Source organism: Ascaphus truei, chromosome 5 (assembly GCF_040206685.1).
Source record: "Ascaphus truei isolate aAscTru1 chromosome 5, aAscTru1.hap1, whole genome shotgun sequence".
Classification (NCBI taxonomy): domain Eukaryota; kingdom Metazoa; phylum Chordata; class Amphibia; order Anura; family Ascaphidae; genus Ascaphus; species Ascaphus truei.
In genome coordinates this window covers 180,689,765-180,706,763 of record NC_134487.1, presented here as the reverse complement: position 1 = coordinate 180,706,763, position 16,999 = coordinate 180,689,765, and the positions used below count along the sequence as shown (strand labels likewise).

Sequence of the window (16,999 nt, the reverse complement as noted above, 5' to 3'; positions counted from 1 at the left end):
TACATGGAGCTCCCGCCACATTCCAAAGAATGATGGATAAAATTTTAAAACCACATGCTCGGTATGCTGCCGCCTACCTGGATGATGTGGTAATCCATAGTGAAGATTGGCAATCCCACCTTCCAAAGGTCCAAGCTGTGCTTGACGCAGTCCGGTCTGCTGGACTAACTGCTAACCCCGCTAAATGCACTATTGGTCTGGAGGAGGCCAAGTATCTGGGATATTCTATTGGCAGAGGTTTACTCAAACCCCAAACACTCAAAGTGGAGGCGATACAAAATTGGCCAAGGCCAGTTACAAAAAAACAAGTAAGGACCTTTTTGGGGTTAATTGGGTACTATAGAAGGTTTATTCCCAATTTTGCAACTAAGGCAACCCCACTAACTGACCTCACAAAAGCAAGAGGACCGCTAATGGTAAAGTGGTCCCCGGAAACCGAACAGGCCTTTAGAAGCCTGAAAGAAGCTCTCTGTGCCCAACCAGTGTTGGTCACACCTGACTTCTCCAAAGAGTTCGTAGTCCAAACCGACGCATCTGAGGTAGGGCTGGGGGCGGTACTCTCCCAGGAGTCTCAAGGTGAGGAGCACCCCATCCTTTATTTAAGTAGGAAACTAAATCCCCAGGAGAAAAATTACTCCATAGTAGAGAAAGAGTGTCTCGCAATAAAGTGGGCTGTAGAGACGCTCAAATACTATCTGTTGGGGAGAAAATTCCGGTTGGTCACAGATCATGCACCCCTTACCTGGATGTGTCAAAACAGGGAAAAGAATGCTAGAGTGACCAGGTGGTTCCTAAGCCTACAACCCTTTAAATTTTCTGTGGAACACAGGTCAGGGCACAAACATGGCAATGCTGACGGGTTGTCAAGGATGCACTCCCTAATATCCATGGTCACTCATCCCTCGAGGTCTGAGCTGGGGGGGAGGATATGTGACAGAAACCAGGGGATGGTAATAAATTCCGTATATAGGGCTCCCAGGATACTAGACAGTTTCTATCCTGTTTGGCCTGGGAGTGCAGCCTTATAATACATACACTCCATCCCACAGTTTGGCAAGCGCTGGAACTGAGGGATGAGAGATCCAGACCAGAGTTTGTCTGCTGCCTGATTTCTGTCACCTGTCATGCTAATTAGGAATCAGGTATGAAAGACTGATTTCCTGTTTGCTCTGGTCTCTCCACAAGAGCCAGGAGGCTGGAAGGCTGCTGAACTACAGAGGGGAGAAGCCTCTTCCCCAAACAGGTTCAATCTTTCTGTTCATTTGTGTAAGACTGCAAAAGTACCTTGTTTTGTTGTTGGGAGTGGAAAAGCCACTTCCAACCCTGAGTCAGGGATATCTAAGTTACTGTAAGTTATCGCTCAGGTGAGCAGCTTTTGTTTTGATCTGTTTTCTGTTGTATGCACTGTGGCAGTCTCAGTGCCTGGGACTGAATAAACCAGGCATAGCCTGTTTAAAGGAACAGTACGTGACGCCTCATCATTTTAACCTACCCTAAAAGACCGTGTTCTAAACAGTCCCGGACAAACGACGGAGCCCCGGAGTAAGCCGTTTGTCACAATGGATTCTCTGAACTCTCGCGTGGTACAGAGGGAACTACCTGGAGCCCCAACAGAAACAGATAAGATAAACACTATATTGCTATGTGCAGAGACTGTGTATGTTTAGCTATAATGGTACCTGTTTTGGGGTGGTAACCAGTTTAGCTGTCCTTCCAGTTAGTAAGGGCTGAAGCTGCATGTATAGTTAGTCTCCTAAGAGGAGTAGGCATTTATTTTATGATTTGTTTTGACTTAAAGGGACGGTGGGCCTGTTAGTGTATAACTTAAACTTGTATAAAGAAATACTAAGTTTCTTGCCTTAATCTGGGACTAAAAAAGACTGCAACATAGTATATTGTTTTGCATTTAATACACACCTCTGGTCGGCTGAGGGGATCTTTTTAGGTGGCTCTATTCTGATGGTTGGGTCCCATTCTCCAGGAGGCAAGACAATGACCTCATCCAGAAACTCGTCTATCCCTGCAATCAGGTCTTCACGGCTTTTTGCTTTGTAAGCAACATCACTGAAGAGCTATGGAAAAGAAAAATAATGTTTATTTCATTGGTCAGCTCTAGTTGTAGCATTTGGCTTGACACTGCAAAACTGTGGCATTTTTTAAAAACTTTTATGGCACAATCATAAAAGTCCTTTCAAAGATGTACACTGCACTACAGTGTGACTGCCTTCCAATGAGACATAATGTCTTCTAGTGAGTAAGACCATCATCCAGTGAGTGAGTGAAACCAATGTTAGTGAGTGAGAGAGACCATCCAGTGAGGGATAGCCAGTAGGTGATAAGATGGGGGACAAAGTGTTATAATAAATGCATTTTAACTGCTCCTATTAATATAATGCAGGTGCTTCTGGATTTACTTACATCATCCACCATCAATGTTGCAATAGCTCTACCAATTTCAATGTAGGATTTGGCTTTTCCCATAGGGCCCAGCAAAATAAACAGGAACCTGAAGGAGTGAAAATGGCGCAGACATGAATGCTAATAAAGTACACTGCGTTACTGCACAGTATTACAGACATTATACTTCACATGTGGTTAGGATGCCTGACCGCACATTGACTAGCTGCCATAGGGGTCAGCAATGCATTACTCTTTAGTGTGTTGATGGTCCCTCTGGTAGAGCGGGTGTTACATGGGTAATCCCCCAAAGAATGGTATATATAGCAGGCAAGATGAAATATGATATTTTAACAGGGTAGCAGGACAAAACCAATCAGTGATCTTAGAAAGATCCCCCTTAAAGTAACTGTTTTACTTATTTGTATCTTGTGAAAAATAAATATGTTTTGCTTCTCGCCTGGAACACTGAATTCAAGCATATCCGCTACCTACTTATGTTTAGCTGTTTGACTATTGATGGTTTCACAATTACTGTGCAAACAAAATACAGTTTACTTGGGGACTTGATGACGGACAGTCTGACATCAAAAGCCACTAGGTAAAGCTTGCAACAAAATCCTCCAAAGCTTTTGTTTACATTGTTTACAATGTTACAAATCTAAAAGTTAAAACAATATTTAAAAATGCTCGTGGTGGTCCAATCTTTAAAAAAGTTTTAGTCCGCTCCATTTAATCTATTAAACATATCACTGTCCTTAGTTCATTTAATATGAATATTATGTTTAAATACTAAAGCATATACCATATTTAATACTGTATGTACTTAATACGTCTACTGGGCGAGTTGTGTTATTTATGTGTAATACTAATTATCCAGGCATCAACTGGAGTTACGCGATTAGCAGTACAAGTAAAGGAAACTGTTATTTGGGTGTGTTAAAAGACAGTTACATGACCCAAATTGTTGAGGATCCAACTAGGAATGGAACATTACTGGACTTTGTAATAGCAAGCACAGAAGAAGTAATAACAAATATTAATGTGAGGGAACACACTTGCAGTAATAGGTACAATATGCACGGGTGTTGCAGGCTTCATTGTCCTCTCTGGTGTTATACTGTTTGTTATGATATACTGCTCCAATGCTACTATTAAATCCTATGGAATCTTATCTGTGGCAACACTGTCACGCGCTTTATGTGTACAGCTGGTCTTCAATGCGGTACAGGGCTCAAAACCACATTCTGTACCTCATCAATAAGTCCAATTGGAGGGTATGGATATGGGATACAAATCCCTGTAAGTCATATATGTAAAGTAAGAGTGCCTTGGAAAATCAACTAGTGCAACGGGGCGAATCTCTATAATTAAACATACCTTGTGGGTACAGGAACCTCAGTGACACCACCCAGCATTAAGGACTGGGCCAGCCTAATGAAAGCGACAAACGGTTTGTCCAAAAAATCCACTTCTCCCACCAAAACATTCGAGGCCTCAGCATCCCTGGGGATCTTCTTTATGAACTTGTTTTTTAGCTGGTAATACAGACACAGTTTCAACAAACATGAGACATTGGCGACCCTGCTGTTTATTCTATGTTAAGAACCAGGATTCACTTTCTCAGTTAATGCTGCAGACGTGTTTTAAAGGTGCAGTCCCCGTAGCCTGCCGGGAAACAACATTTTGTAAAGTATGTAACAGTCTAATTGTCTCGCCTAAAGAAATCCAAGTGTGCTACAATCTACATGAGCACATTGTATGGACTATGCTTTAAAGCTGCAACCCCCTCCCCCGCAAAGGATTATTTTGTATCATACGTGGGAGGGGGGGGGGAAGGGGGGTGTCACTCTGGCCTTATCCCTGGTCCCCCAACCTCCTTGGTTCCTCATTTCTGGGGGGAAAAAGATTAAACATTTTTGTAGTTTCCTAAAAAGAAACAACTACAAACATGACTGCCGGGGTCATGTTGTGGGCTTTCTATATTTCTATTGGCCGCAAGAGTGAGCATTGATCAGGAGGTCATTTTGTGTCCGGAGGGCAAATATCGTTGTCTGTGCCAGTACCTTGGGATTAGGGCAGTGTTTCCCAACTCCAGTCCTCGGGGAACCCCAACAGGTCCGGTCTTAAGGATATCCCTGCTCAAGCACAGGTTGACCCACCTGTGCTGGAACAGGGATATCCTTAAGACCTGACCTGTTGGGGTTCCCTGAGGACTGGAGTGGGGAAAAACTGGATTAAGGGATTGGCGAAGGTCTGGGACGAGAAGGCAGGAAAACACTATTAAGCAGCGTGGTCCACGTTAAGTGGATAAGAAGCAAAAAGCGATGCACCATGGCCTAGATCCACAAGGATTGGTTGAATTAGGGCTTATAACATTACCTAAAACAGGAATGGGCATTATGTATGTATATCTTTATTTATATAGGGCCATTCATGTACATAGCGCTTCACAGCAGTAATACACGTGACATAATATAAAATAAATAATATAAATAACACATAATGGGAATAAGCGCTTCAGGCATACAAGTAACATTAGGAAAAGGAGTCTCTGACCTGAAGAGCTTACAATCTAAGTGGTAAGTAGGAAGAACGTACAGAGACAGTTGGAAGGTGTTCTGGTAAGTGCTTCTGAAAGGGGGGGAAGGTCGATGTATGAGATGTATAGTATCAGCCACGGAGCTACGCATATGCTTCGTTAAGGAGGTGGGTTTTAAGATAGGTCTTAATGATGGATAGAGAGGGTGCTAGTCAGATATTGTAGGCAAGGGCATTCCAAAGGTGTGGGGCAGTCAGTGAGAAAGGTTTAAGAACGCAAGAGTCAGGATGGTGTATAGCGAGAAATTAGGGCTGAGTAAGGAGGGGCAGAAGAGTGTGTAGCCTTAAAAGTGAGGGGGAATTGTGTGTGTGATATGGGATTTGATAGGAAGCCAGGAGAAGGATTTCGAGAGGAGAGACACTTAGACAGATTTAGGAGAGAGTAATGTGATTCTAGCAGCAGCGTTTAGGATAGATTATAGGAGAGACAGGTGAGAGGCAGGAAGGCCGGATAGCAGAAGGTTACAATAGTCGAGACGGGAGACAAAAAGGGCCTGCGTCAGAGTTTTAGCAGTAGAGCAACAGAGGAAATAGCGTATGTTTGCATTATTGGGAAGGAAAAAATGACAGGTTTTTAGCTACATTGTGAATGTGAGAGGAGAATGTGAGGGAGGAGTCAAATGTGACCCCTAGGCAGCATGCTTTTGATGCTGGGTGTACTGTATGATAGTTCTGTCAACAGTGATGTAGAAGGAGGCAGTAGGGCCAGGCTTAGGAGAAAGTATGAGGAGTTCCGTTTTTGACATGTTAAGTTTGAGTAAGCGGAGGGCCATCCAGGATTATATAGCAGAATGACATTCAGAGACTTTGGTCTGTACAGCAGGTGTTGTAAGGTAAGGGGTTAAATAGTAAATTTTTGTGTCATCAGCATAAAGGTGATATTTGAACCCAAGAGGTGTGATAAGGTCACCTAGAGAGAGTGTGTAAAAAGAACAGAGAAGAGGTCCCAGGACAGGCCCCTGAGGTACCCTCGCAGAGAGATCGATAGAGGAGGAAGAGGTGTTGACAAACGAGACACAGAAAGTACGATTTGAGAGGTAAGAGGAAATCCAGAATTGAACTTTGTTACGGATACCAAGAGTATGGAGAATGTGAAGGAGAAGAGGGTGGTCCACAGTATTAAAGGTTGCAGAGCGGTCGAGTAATATGAGCAGAGTGTAATGACCTCTGTCTTTGGCAGCATGGAGGTAGTTCGTTATTTTGGTGAGGGCTATTTCTATGGAGTGAGCAGTGTGGAAGCCAGATTGTAGAGGATCTAGGAGAGAATAGGATTTGAGAAAATGGAGCAAGCGAGAGAATACAAGGCGTTCAAGTTTGAGGCAAAAGGCAGGAGGGAGACAGGACAATAGTTAGAGAGAGAGGCAGGGTCAAGCTTGCTGTTTTTGAGTAATGGTATAACATTATGGGGTCTATGTATCAATATAGAGAAAAGTGTGTTAGATGCACTGCTCCATTTTTTACAGAAAAGCTGTAAGAACAATTTGTAGCATCTGATGCAGTATATATGATTTGCGCCACTTCAGATATGGAACATTTTGTTGGCCAAAAAGTGTGTAGCGGATAGATGCAGACTGTGTTACACCTCATTTATATCTGAGCACCATGTAACTCCTCTATAACTTCTGCTACTGACCCTCCCAAGCTGCAAACTGGGGCAGATCGGACAAAATGGCAGCTCAACAAAGTATCCGGCCGCTCCTCCATCTCTTACCTTGCACCCCAAAACTGGAACAACCTACCAGAGACCCTTACATCCACCACCAGTCTAAGTTCTTTCAAATCTAAGGCTGTCACACATTTTAATCTGGTCTGTAACTGTTTCATACGCCCATAATATAAATTATCTTTAACTGTGCATGCAATGTCTTGTATATAATGTATACCCTGCTCATTATGTAACTGTATTTGTAACCATGTATTATTTGTGTTTGAGAAAAAATACATTGATACATAAGGGGATTATGTCCCGGATTTGCTCCAAAATTGTGTAGCACCCTTTCCCCCACCCCAAGGGAGATAGTGTCGCTACCAGTGTATTCTGGTGCTTGTGCGTACCTGTGAGGTGGAACAGGAGGCCGGAGATCTCTTCGGTGATATAGGGAGTGCATCAGGACCAGCTATACTGGTGGTTCATCGTTAGTGGCAGCGTCTCCAGCCCAAGAGGATCCTGGTGCGGCCATGATGGGTCTCAGGGGCACTACTTCTTTGGGTAGCCATACTTCAATTAGCACACCAGAGTTGGTATAACTGGGGTTTATTGAACACAGCAGGATACAGTACAGGTCATTTCCCTGCAGGCAAGTACCCTGGGCTTGAGGCCCGGAGCACCCCTCCTAAGCACACCTTACCCACTAACAGGACAAGGCCTCAGCCTACTCCTTTTCAGGAGAGACTCACTGCTGCATCCTCATAGCATGGAGGGCAGCCAAGAACTACTCCCAGAATCCACTTACTCTAACTATAGAGGGGAACCCCCTCCATCCTTGGGGAGTGGCTTTTAAGCTGGCCTACCTAAAGTCATAGACCCCCTTTACAGTAACAGGCTACTCCTGAACTTTATTGATAACATACACAAAACAATATAACAGACCCTGCAGGAATTACTTTCAACACTGTCCACTCTTTACTGGGACTTACAGTGTTAGAGGGGCCAGAGAATCAGTACTCCAAGGGGACTTGGCTACATCTGCTTAAATACATAGACCCCTATGTTCTGAAGTTAATGCGTATTCTCAAAGCTAATTATATGCAAAGGGTTGTTTCACATCTCTTTAGCACTGCTCATTAGCAATAACTCATCATGAGTGCCTTGTGCAGTGTGGTCTTTCTTTGGGGTCCAGGTGTAGTAGCTTCCTGGATCAGAGAGTCCCTGAGACTGACAGTTGTACTCTTTTTTAAGTCTCTAATGAGCCAGCTGAGGAGATCAATTAAGCCACCCTGCTTTGACAGTCCTAGCTCAAGCTCTGTATACCTCTTTCCCCTGCACCATTATCTAACAGGGGATCCACCCTGTTACACTCCTCCCCTGTTCATGGGTAGCTAGGGCTACCTATGGTAGGAGCCTGTCCCTCCACTGTCTCTTGAGACATACCTGAAGCTCGAAAGAGAATGACTGGGGGGTGAGATACCACATAATTAGTCTGGTGGTTGGAGTTTTCCATGGTGTTCAACCATTTTTTCCTTCTTGACTTCCAGCCCCTCAAATACTCAAGCTTTGAAGCAATTATCTGGAACTCAAGAGATGAAGTACAAAGGCTTGCTACCTCTATCAGTTCGTGGCCACGATATGTGGTCGTGGTTGAGGAGGACACCGGTCATAAAGTCCTTGTAGCCGATGCACATAGCCAGTGTCTCTTTAAGTTGGAGCTATAATTCAGCACACTTGAGTCGTTCGCAGAGGACTTCTTTAAAAAAACAGCGTTTCCATGATGTGCTTTGCTTCCTCAACCCCGCGGAATACTTCTCACTCAAGCTCATAATTCCATTTTCCAACTCTTCTTTTACTCGCTTGGAGTTCTTTCACGTGTCGTGCGATCTCTTCTTCCCTGTCACTAGGGTGACCACCTGGTTTTGGCTCAGCATCATTGATCTCGGGAGCTCAAACTTGACAGAGCTTTCATCAACTCTAATTGTAACCCGTGGCATCTCTCTTTGGAAGTTGGCATACTTAGAGTCTTGGGCATCTCTTTCTCAATGCATTAATTTATCCTGCCTGTACGCTTCTCCAATGAGTAGCGAAGTCTTAAGTGAACATTTAGCTCATTAGACGGGTACAAAGAAATGTCCCACCTTTCAATATTTATGCAAAGAAAGGAACACAGAGTCCACCAAAGGTCAGGTAAACATGTATTCAACAAAACAAATGCAAGTAAGTGTAGACTTACATGTAAAATAACAGCAATTCAGGTAAGTCCTTTAAAATATGTCTGTGTTGCACAGCTCCTGATCCTGGAAGGAGTCGGAGACTGAATCAGTGTTCATCTGTATATCCCGCGCACTGGGATCAGCTGCTTCTTCACCATAGGGTCTCCACTTCCGGTATCAAAGGTCCCAATAAACCCTGGTCAAAGCGCATCTCGCTTCTACACTCTTATCCTGTGGCCAGGCAGGGAGCGAGTGCACTGGCGCGCTCTGCTTGGCCGTGCTTTTCCTGGCCAGCTAGTTGCGTGCGGGGGGCATGTTGGGGGGCGCAGCCATGACGTCACCAAGCTGGTTCGCCGTCATTGGGCGAACTGCTCACGTGACACGCCAGCGAGCGGCACAATGAAATTTGCTTGCTTCGACAAGCAGCTAAGCGCCGTGCATGCGCAGGCGCTCGCTCAGGCTGGCGACACACATTGCAACAATGTCTTTCATCGCGACCAGAGCGAGCACACACGCCTGCTCAGTGTCACCCTGGACAAGGCCTTAGGGTCTTGGAGCTGTATTAAAGAGCTACTGCACAGGACCATAAAGCTGCTACTACCACAACGTGTTTCACACGCTGCAGTGCTTTGTCAGGCATAGTATGCTACAGCGCACAACGCCAAATAGTGAAGCAAATTCAACAATATATTATAGAATTAAAAAGGGGGTAATATATCTGCGTACATGAAAAAAGTTGGTAAAAGGCATGTAGTGTGTATCATACTGTTTACCACTCGGCAGCTGTTAACTGTAGAATCGGGTGCTTGCTTCCCTCTGCTGCTGCAGCTCAGTTGATTCTGGGGCAGGACGTCAGTCTTTTCACTCCCAAGGGGATTTCCCTTCATGCAGCCAGGTTCAGCAGCTGGTACTGGGGCTCGGTGAAATCGCTCCTGCTTCCTGGCCGATATGAAGCTGCTCCTGTACCTCGGCAGGTGTATCCTCTGCACAGAGGTTAAAACGCAGCTTGCTGGGGTGCCCTCAGCGTGCCACGATGCCGCTCCGTCGCGGGACGCTGTGTAATGACGTCACTGTCTACACAGCAGTGGTGGATTCAATAGGGAAGTTTGAACAGTCTTACAAAGTCTCTCACAAGTGTCCAAAACAGCACACAGGATGAAATAAAAACAGGACAGGCCAATACATAGACAAAGGCCAATGTAAGCAGATATAAGGCAATAGAATGTTACATCCAACTAGTTTCGTAGAATTAACTACTTCTTCCCTGCACTTTTAAGACTTAATAGTCACATTGATAATCTTGGTATGTCATTGGTATGTCATCTCTTTCTTTCTTTCTTTCTTTCTTTCTCTCTTTTATCTTCTTTCTCATCCCTTCCTTCTCCTTTTAACAATTGTGTGTTGTTGTTATTGATGTTAAGTATTGTATATGTACCCATTTTTAATATTATTTTGTATATGAATATACATGCTGCTTTATTATGCTTTAACCCATGTTCGTTTTTATACAATTCATGAATACATTCACATAAAATACCCATTTTTTTTAAAAACAGATTACATTTATTTTATCAATGACAATTTGTCTGATTAGCAATGTGACTATTAAGTCTTAAAAGCACCATGAATTGTAACAAATGGGCACTTTTACATATTATAATTCTAATTAGAACTTGTGATTGATTAAAGCTAATTGAACTCCATCAATCATGAAGATATATATCTCCGGACATGGGTGTAGCATACAACGCCTGACGAAGCACCGTAGCGTGTGAAACGCATTGTGGTAGTAGCAGCTTTATGGTCCTGTGCAGTAGCTCTTTAAAACAGCTCCAAGACCCTACGAGTGTAGACGCGAGACACGCTTTGACCAGGGGTTATTGGGACCTTTGAACCTGGAAGTGGAGAGCCTATGGTGAAGAAACAGCTGATCCCAGCACGCGGGATATACAGCTGAATACTGATTTGGTCTCCAACTCCTTCCAGGATCAGGAGATGTGCAACACATACATATTTTAAAGGACTTAACAGCAATTCAGGTATTTTACATGTAAGTCTACACTTACTTGCATTTGTTTTGTTGAATACATGTTTACCTGACCTTTGGTGCGCTCTGTGTTCCTTTCTTTGCATGGTGTCTCACCCGCGGAGCTTGCCTTCGGTGATTGTTTGTGGAGGAGAGGAGAACCTCCCTACACAGCAGCAGCCGCAGCAGCAGCAAAAAGGAGAAGGTGTTCCACAATGGAACTTTTAGAAAGCACGAGCGAGGATCAGAACGCTCTCGCTTTCAATATTTATCAAATATTCCAAGGTCCGGTTATTTTCTCAATTTATTCAGAGACAATAGAAAACACCTTTTACAGCATAGTTTCAGTCAGGTACATCAGGTTTTCAGGCATACAGTACAGTATATAATTTAGTTATAGAGTGGAGAATCCTTAGCCTAGTTGTTCTTAGCTTTATGGTGTTAAATGATTCAGCTGTAGCTTGGTTGATGTTAAATGATTTTGCATATACTGTACCTTTTAACTGGCTTTCGGCTACATATATCTTCAGTCAATCATCAACAGTAGAACACTGTTTCTTCATTTAGCAATATTTACAAAACACTCTATTGAATTTGAAAACTAAGGTGTACATAGTTTTTCACACATAGCTTCTCCATTTTGGCTTTATTTTTGTTAAATAAATCATGACATGGTGTAATATCATGTGTTGTTGTTCATCTTAGGTTGTACAGTATTTACCTAATTTTAAAACCTGCTAAGGAACAGATGATTGTTATTATGTCCTGATATGTAAAACCATGGAATTCAAAGAGGGTGTACTTTCTTTTTCACACAACTGTATGTGTTTAGACAATATAACATAATTATTATTTAGGCTTGAAATCATCCTATCTTTCCCAAGTGATGTCTGGCGGGGTCTCTCTACTACATTAGCACCATCTTGACACTCCTTCAGTACCAGAGGACCCCGACATACAGCTTCCTCATCCATCACGGGCTTATCCGCAAAAAGCATGAACGGTTATCGGTCAAAAGGTAATTTGTGTCTGGTTCTGGATCCTGAATCTCCAGTACATCAAACTTGCTGTAATGCACCTCACACCTAACCATTACATTCGTGGCCTTTTGTTTTTTTGCAGTTCGCAAGCCTGTAGTCTTGTGCCTTTTCCCTTTTCATAGACGACTGGACAACCAGTGTTGCATCTTTCTGTCTCATTCTAGCCAAAGAGTGAAATTTTATAGCGGCTGCTTTCATCGTGAGAAATCTGGTTCGGGCCACGTAGGTACGGACGCATGACTGGGTCTGTATTACACTCCTCATAATTCGGTTCTTTTTTCCTGGATTTTGTGGAAGGCCTATTGTAGCAATGAGACGGCATTGCAGATGTGTTTATAACATCGCACAGTTTGCTTCGTTATACCTGGACTGAATCACACAAGCAGCTTCCTTTACCTTCCTGTAGAGTCTTTGCCGCTGACACTTTATAATCTTTGACTGAAGTGCAATCATGCATTGTTTCAAATGGCCATACTTCTTCCTTTGTTATTACATTCTCCAAACTGACTGAAGAACGCAGGCTGCATGATTCCACCGATAAATCTTATGAGCTTTCATCCCTCTGTAGGCAGCCTGTATGACGACCTTGGCAGAGCATTTGCGCCGATACCTTTCTCTCTCTATTCTACCTTGGATAAGAGCTCTGTAGTATTTCTGAAGTGCTAGAACTCTTACATAGTTACATAGTTACATAGTAGATGACGTTGAAAAAAGACATACGTCCATCAAGTTCAATCTATGTTAAATTTAGACAACAAATACTTTATCCTATATCTATACTTCCTTATTGATCCAGAGGAAGGCAAACAAAAAAACCCAGAGTCATATCATCCAATGATATCTCATAAGGGGGAAAATAAATTCCTTCCTGACTCCAAGAATTGGCAATCAGATTTTTCCCTGGATCAACATTCTTCCCATGTTAATTTATTTGGTATATCCCTGTACATCTTTCCTTTCTAAAAGATGTCCAACCTTTTTTTGAACAAATCTATTGTATCTGCCATCACAGTCTCCATGGGTAATGAATTCCACATTTTAACTGCCCTTACTGTAAAGAACCCTTTCCTTTGTTGCTGGTGAAATCTCCTTTCCTCCAACCTTAAGGGATGGCCCCGAGTCCTTAATACTGCCCGTGGGATGAATAGTTCTTTTGAAAGCTCCATGTATTGTCCCCGAATATATTTGTATATAGTTATCATATCCCCTCTTTGACGCCTTTTTTCTAATGTAAATAAATCTAATTTAGCTAGCCTCTCCTCATAAATTACATTATCCATCCCCTTTATTAATTTGGTGGCTCTTCTCTGCAATCTCTCTAGTTCCATAATGTCTTTACTAAGGAGTGGTGCTCAAAATTGTACTCCATGTTCAAGATGTGGTCTTACTAATGCTTTGTAAAGGGGCATAATTATGTTTACTTCCCTTCCATCCATTGCCAGTTTAATGCAAGATAAGATCTTGTTTGCCTTTGCAGCTACTGCATGACTTTGGGCACTATTGCTAAGCCTGCTGTCTACCAGCACTCCTAAATCCTTCTCCATCAAGGATTCCCCCAATTTATCCCGATTTAATTTGTAAGACACCAGTAGTACATTTATTACATTCATTGCACATGGGAGTACATGTTTCTTCTCACCACAGCGCCACATGAGGTCTGTTTTTCCACAGTAATATTACTGGTTGCAAGATTACCAGTGAGACTTTTTGGGCAGCATTGTGGACTTGAATCACAGGACTTTATGGTATAGGTTAAAGTATATTATTTATTGTCACAATTGTTATTTTAATTATTAGACACTAGCGCTAGTATATGTACTATTTTTTCACTTGAATTGATTAGGGGAAGCTCACAAACCACCTGTCCTATACTTAGGCATCTGGCTGAATCCATAATCTTTAGTTCAGTCTTGTCAGGATTGAGCTTCAGCCAATCCATCTCCATCCATGCCACCACCTTATTTAGATACTTTGTCAGTGTGGCAACAGCCATCCTTGGGCAGCCCTGGAAAGAAACATAGATCTGGGTGTCATCAGCATACTGGTGGCACTTCAGACCAAGCTTTCGGATGATATTGCACAGTGGTTTTACATACATGTAGAACAGGAGCGGGGAGTGCACCGATACATGAGGGACCTCAATGGAGACAGGTCCCACCGGTGGGTTCGGCCCTGCAGGAATGAGGCAACCAATTTTAATGCGGTCCCATCGATATCAGCATGGTCCCTCAGATAGTGCAGCAGCACCTCACGATCATAGTGTCGAAGGCCGCTGAGAGGTCCAACATGACAAGGGCAGAAATGCAGCCATTGTTCATGGCCATCAATAAGTCATCCGCCACACAGACCAGGGACGACTCAGTTCCATGACCATCTCTAAAGCCAGACTGCATGGGTCAAAGAAGCCAGTCCTTTCCAGACAATCTTCCAGCTGGGTGAAAATTACCCTCTCCAACACCTTCCCTACCATGGGAAGGTTGGAGATTGAATGATAGTTGGTGAGAACATCAACATCTAGACCCACTTTCTTCAACAGGACAAAGACCAGCGCCCTTTTCAAGACAACTGGAAACTCCCCCACAGTGTAGGATCTATTGAGGATCTCCACCAATCATGAAGCCACTGAATCAATGGTCTCTTTCAGGAGCCATGATGGATAGGGATCCAGGGCACCTTCTGATGTTGCAGGGTCATCTGCGAACATGTCCGTAACGTCCACGGTAAGCTGAGAACCTCTTTTCTTTTTCTCTCTCTTCCTCTTTTCTTCGGAAGACTCTAGCACATCAGGGATACTGAGGTCTCCTTCTTTGCTTGAAACTTCTGAAGTTTCAGTACACCTGGCATGCTTTTCTTGCATTTGCAGTAGCTGGCAGAAATATTCAGCATTCAGCTGGTCCTGCTCTTGCTGCCAGTGTTCATGATCAAGGATGTAGGGACATTACTTTTCCATGTGCCCAGGGTCCAGGCACCACCAACAAGGTGCAAGCCAGCCAATCGGGATGCAGAAATCCCCTGCGGCCACATAGATACCTTTCACGCATTGAGAACCACACCAGTCGGAGCTGGGGTTCCAGTAGGGTAGGTTGGGTATGTGCAACCTGTGGCACCTGCACTAGGCCAGAGACCCCCCCTGTTAGGCCCCAGCTTGGTCCTGATTCCCCTTTCAGCTTGTGGTTGCTGCAGGGACAGGCCCATGAGATAGGAATTTTCGACAGGACGCGGCTGCACTGGCCTTAGGTGATCTGGGACCAGATCATCCATCTATCATCAGAGACATTGCATATGGTGGTACAATCCACCCAACGTAGAGGCAGAGGCTTCACGGATAACGTCACAGAATCCGTGGATCCCCTCTTGCAGCATCGGCGCGCCTGGAATCACCCGGCAGGTACCTCACCTCATCAAGTGCACCAACCATACACTTTAGTGGGCAGCGCTGTACCACACTTTGGGAGGGATTATATACTCTGGGACATCTGGGCGGTCGGGTGTCCGAGGGCCCCTTAGTACTTTGGGGGACTGTGTTTTCAGGTGTGGGACAGAGTGTTGGAGGGTACAGTAGTGTGTGTGTATTAAAACTGTTATATTTACCTAACGTGTGTTGCATGAGGTTCCTGTACGGGGTTATCTTACATAGTAGGATCCCATACAGGTGATGCCATGATTCCATAGTAGGATCAACTCAGGTACACTGGCGACACACTTTATTCGAGCTCGGCTAGTCCCACGAATTCGGGTATACCCGGGTTTATTGAGGTTTGTGACTGTTTTCTGCCCGAGTGCATTGAGGTATTTTCCAGGCAGGGATTGAAGCATTTTATTCCCGCTGGCTGCAATACTGCACAGTATATATATATATACTGCATTACAATTCATCAATTTATGCCATCTGGTAGACACGCGAAGCATTGCAGCCTATTAAATCCTAATCATTATCATTTAACAGATCAGCCGCCCGTCAGCCAGGCATGAACCCAGGCTGGGAAGGCAAACACAACGGGGCTTGTCAGAGGTGAGGAGCGGCGCATTCCAGGTATCTGCCAGGTACATACTGGGTATTTGCTCGAATAAAGTGTGTCGGTGCAGTACACCACAGGCTCCCAGCAGCGGAGGCTCAGGCCTCCTGTGATTCACAGGTATTGCACTCTACACACACACCGTAGCCACACATATCTCAGGGGGTGGGGGAAAGTGCGCTACACTTACAATATCTTTTTATCTCTGCAACAAGTATTGCTTCAACAAGTAATCTACCCTTCACACAACTACTCAAAATTAAGCTACTGTAAAACAATCTACTTTTTCAGAGTAGAAATCCTTCCTTTATCTTTTCCTCTGTCCTGTTCATTTCCGCTGACCTGTTTTGTACTTATAAAACAACCAGTGAAATGAAAAGGACAGTCTGTAAATTACTGCATTCCCCAGTTCCCCTCCATTGACGTGATACCTGCCTTGCAAAGGTGAAGTGCCTCCGCAAACACTTTTTTTTTAAACTACTGCACATGCCTCATTTCTATTCATTCTCTGAGAGCAAACGGCAGCCACTTTAAGAGTGACCTAAATCAGCGGTGCGCAAACTGGGGGGCGCAAGATTATTTAGGGAGGGCGCAGGCGGCATGCGGTGAAACCGGAGGGCGGGCAGCCAAGAAGCTCAAGCTCTGTGCTGCTGCTTCTCTGTGCTGTGGCTTGAGGTGGGGGTGGGGCCTTGCTGCAGGGGCGGGGCTTCTCTCTGCACACAGACACCCCCTCCTCCTCCTGTCTATTTGCAGTATCACATGGGGACCGGAGTATGCTTGTACTTCCCCCCCAAGTGAAAAAGTGTGTGACTGTTATGATTGAATGTTGTGTGTGTTGTGTCTGTGTTGGTTGTGATTGAGTGTGTGTTGTGTGTGTTGTGATATGTGTGTGTTGTGATTGAGAATGTGTGCTGTGTGTGTTGTGTCTGTGTTGGTTGTGATTGTGGGTGTGTGTATGGGTGTTGTGATTGTTGGTTGTGATTGAGTATGTGTTGTGTCTGTATGTGTTTGTGATTGAGTGTGTGTGTTGTGATTGAGTGTGTGGCTGTTGTGAT

At 44.1% G+C, this 16,999-nt stretch overlaps 1 protein-coding gene across 11 annotated transcripts in view; it reads right to left on the bottom strand.

Moving 5' to 3' along the window:
• The window catches only part of SLC4A5 (solute carrier family 4 member 5), a 193,343-nt gene that overhangs the window by 60,124 nt on the left and 116,220 nt on the right, over positions 1-16,999 (bottom strand). For all 11 annotated transcript variants that reach the window (XM_075601361.1, XM_075601366.1, XM_075601363.1 and 8 more), the window contains 3 exons: positions 3,778-3,935; positions 2,419-2,506; positions 1,918-2,072 (listed from right to left, as the gene is read on the bottom strand). In XM_075601361.1, the coding sequence (XP_075457476.1) occupies positions 1,918-2,072; positions 2,419-2,506; positions 3,778-3,935 (401 nt within the window). The remainder of the gene's footprint in view (positions 1-1,917; positions 2,073-2,418; positions 2,507-3,777; positions 3,936-16,999) is intronic.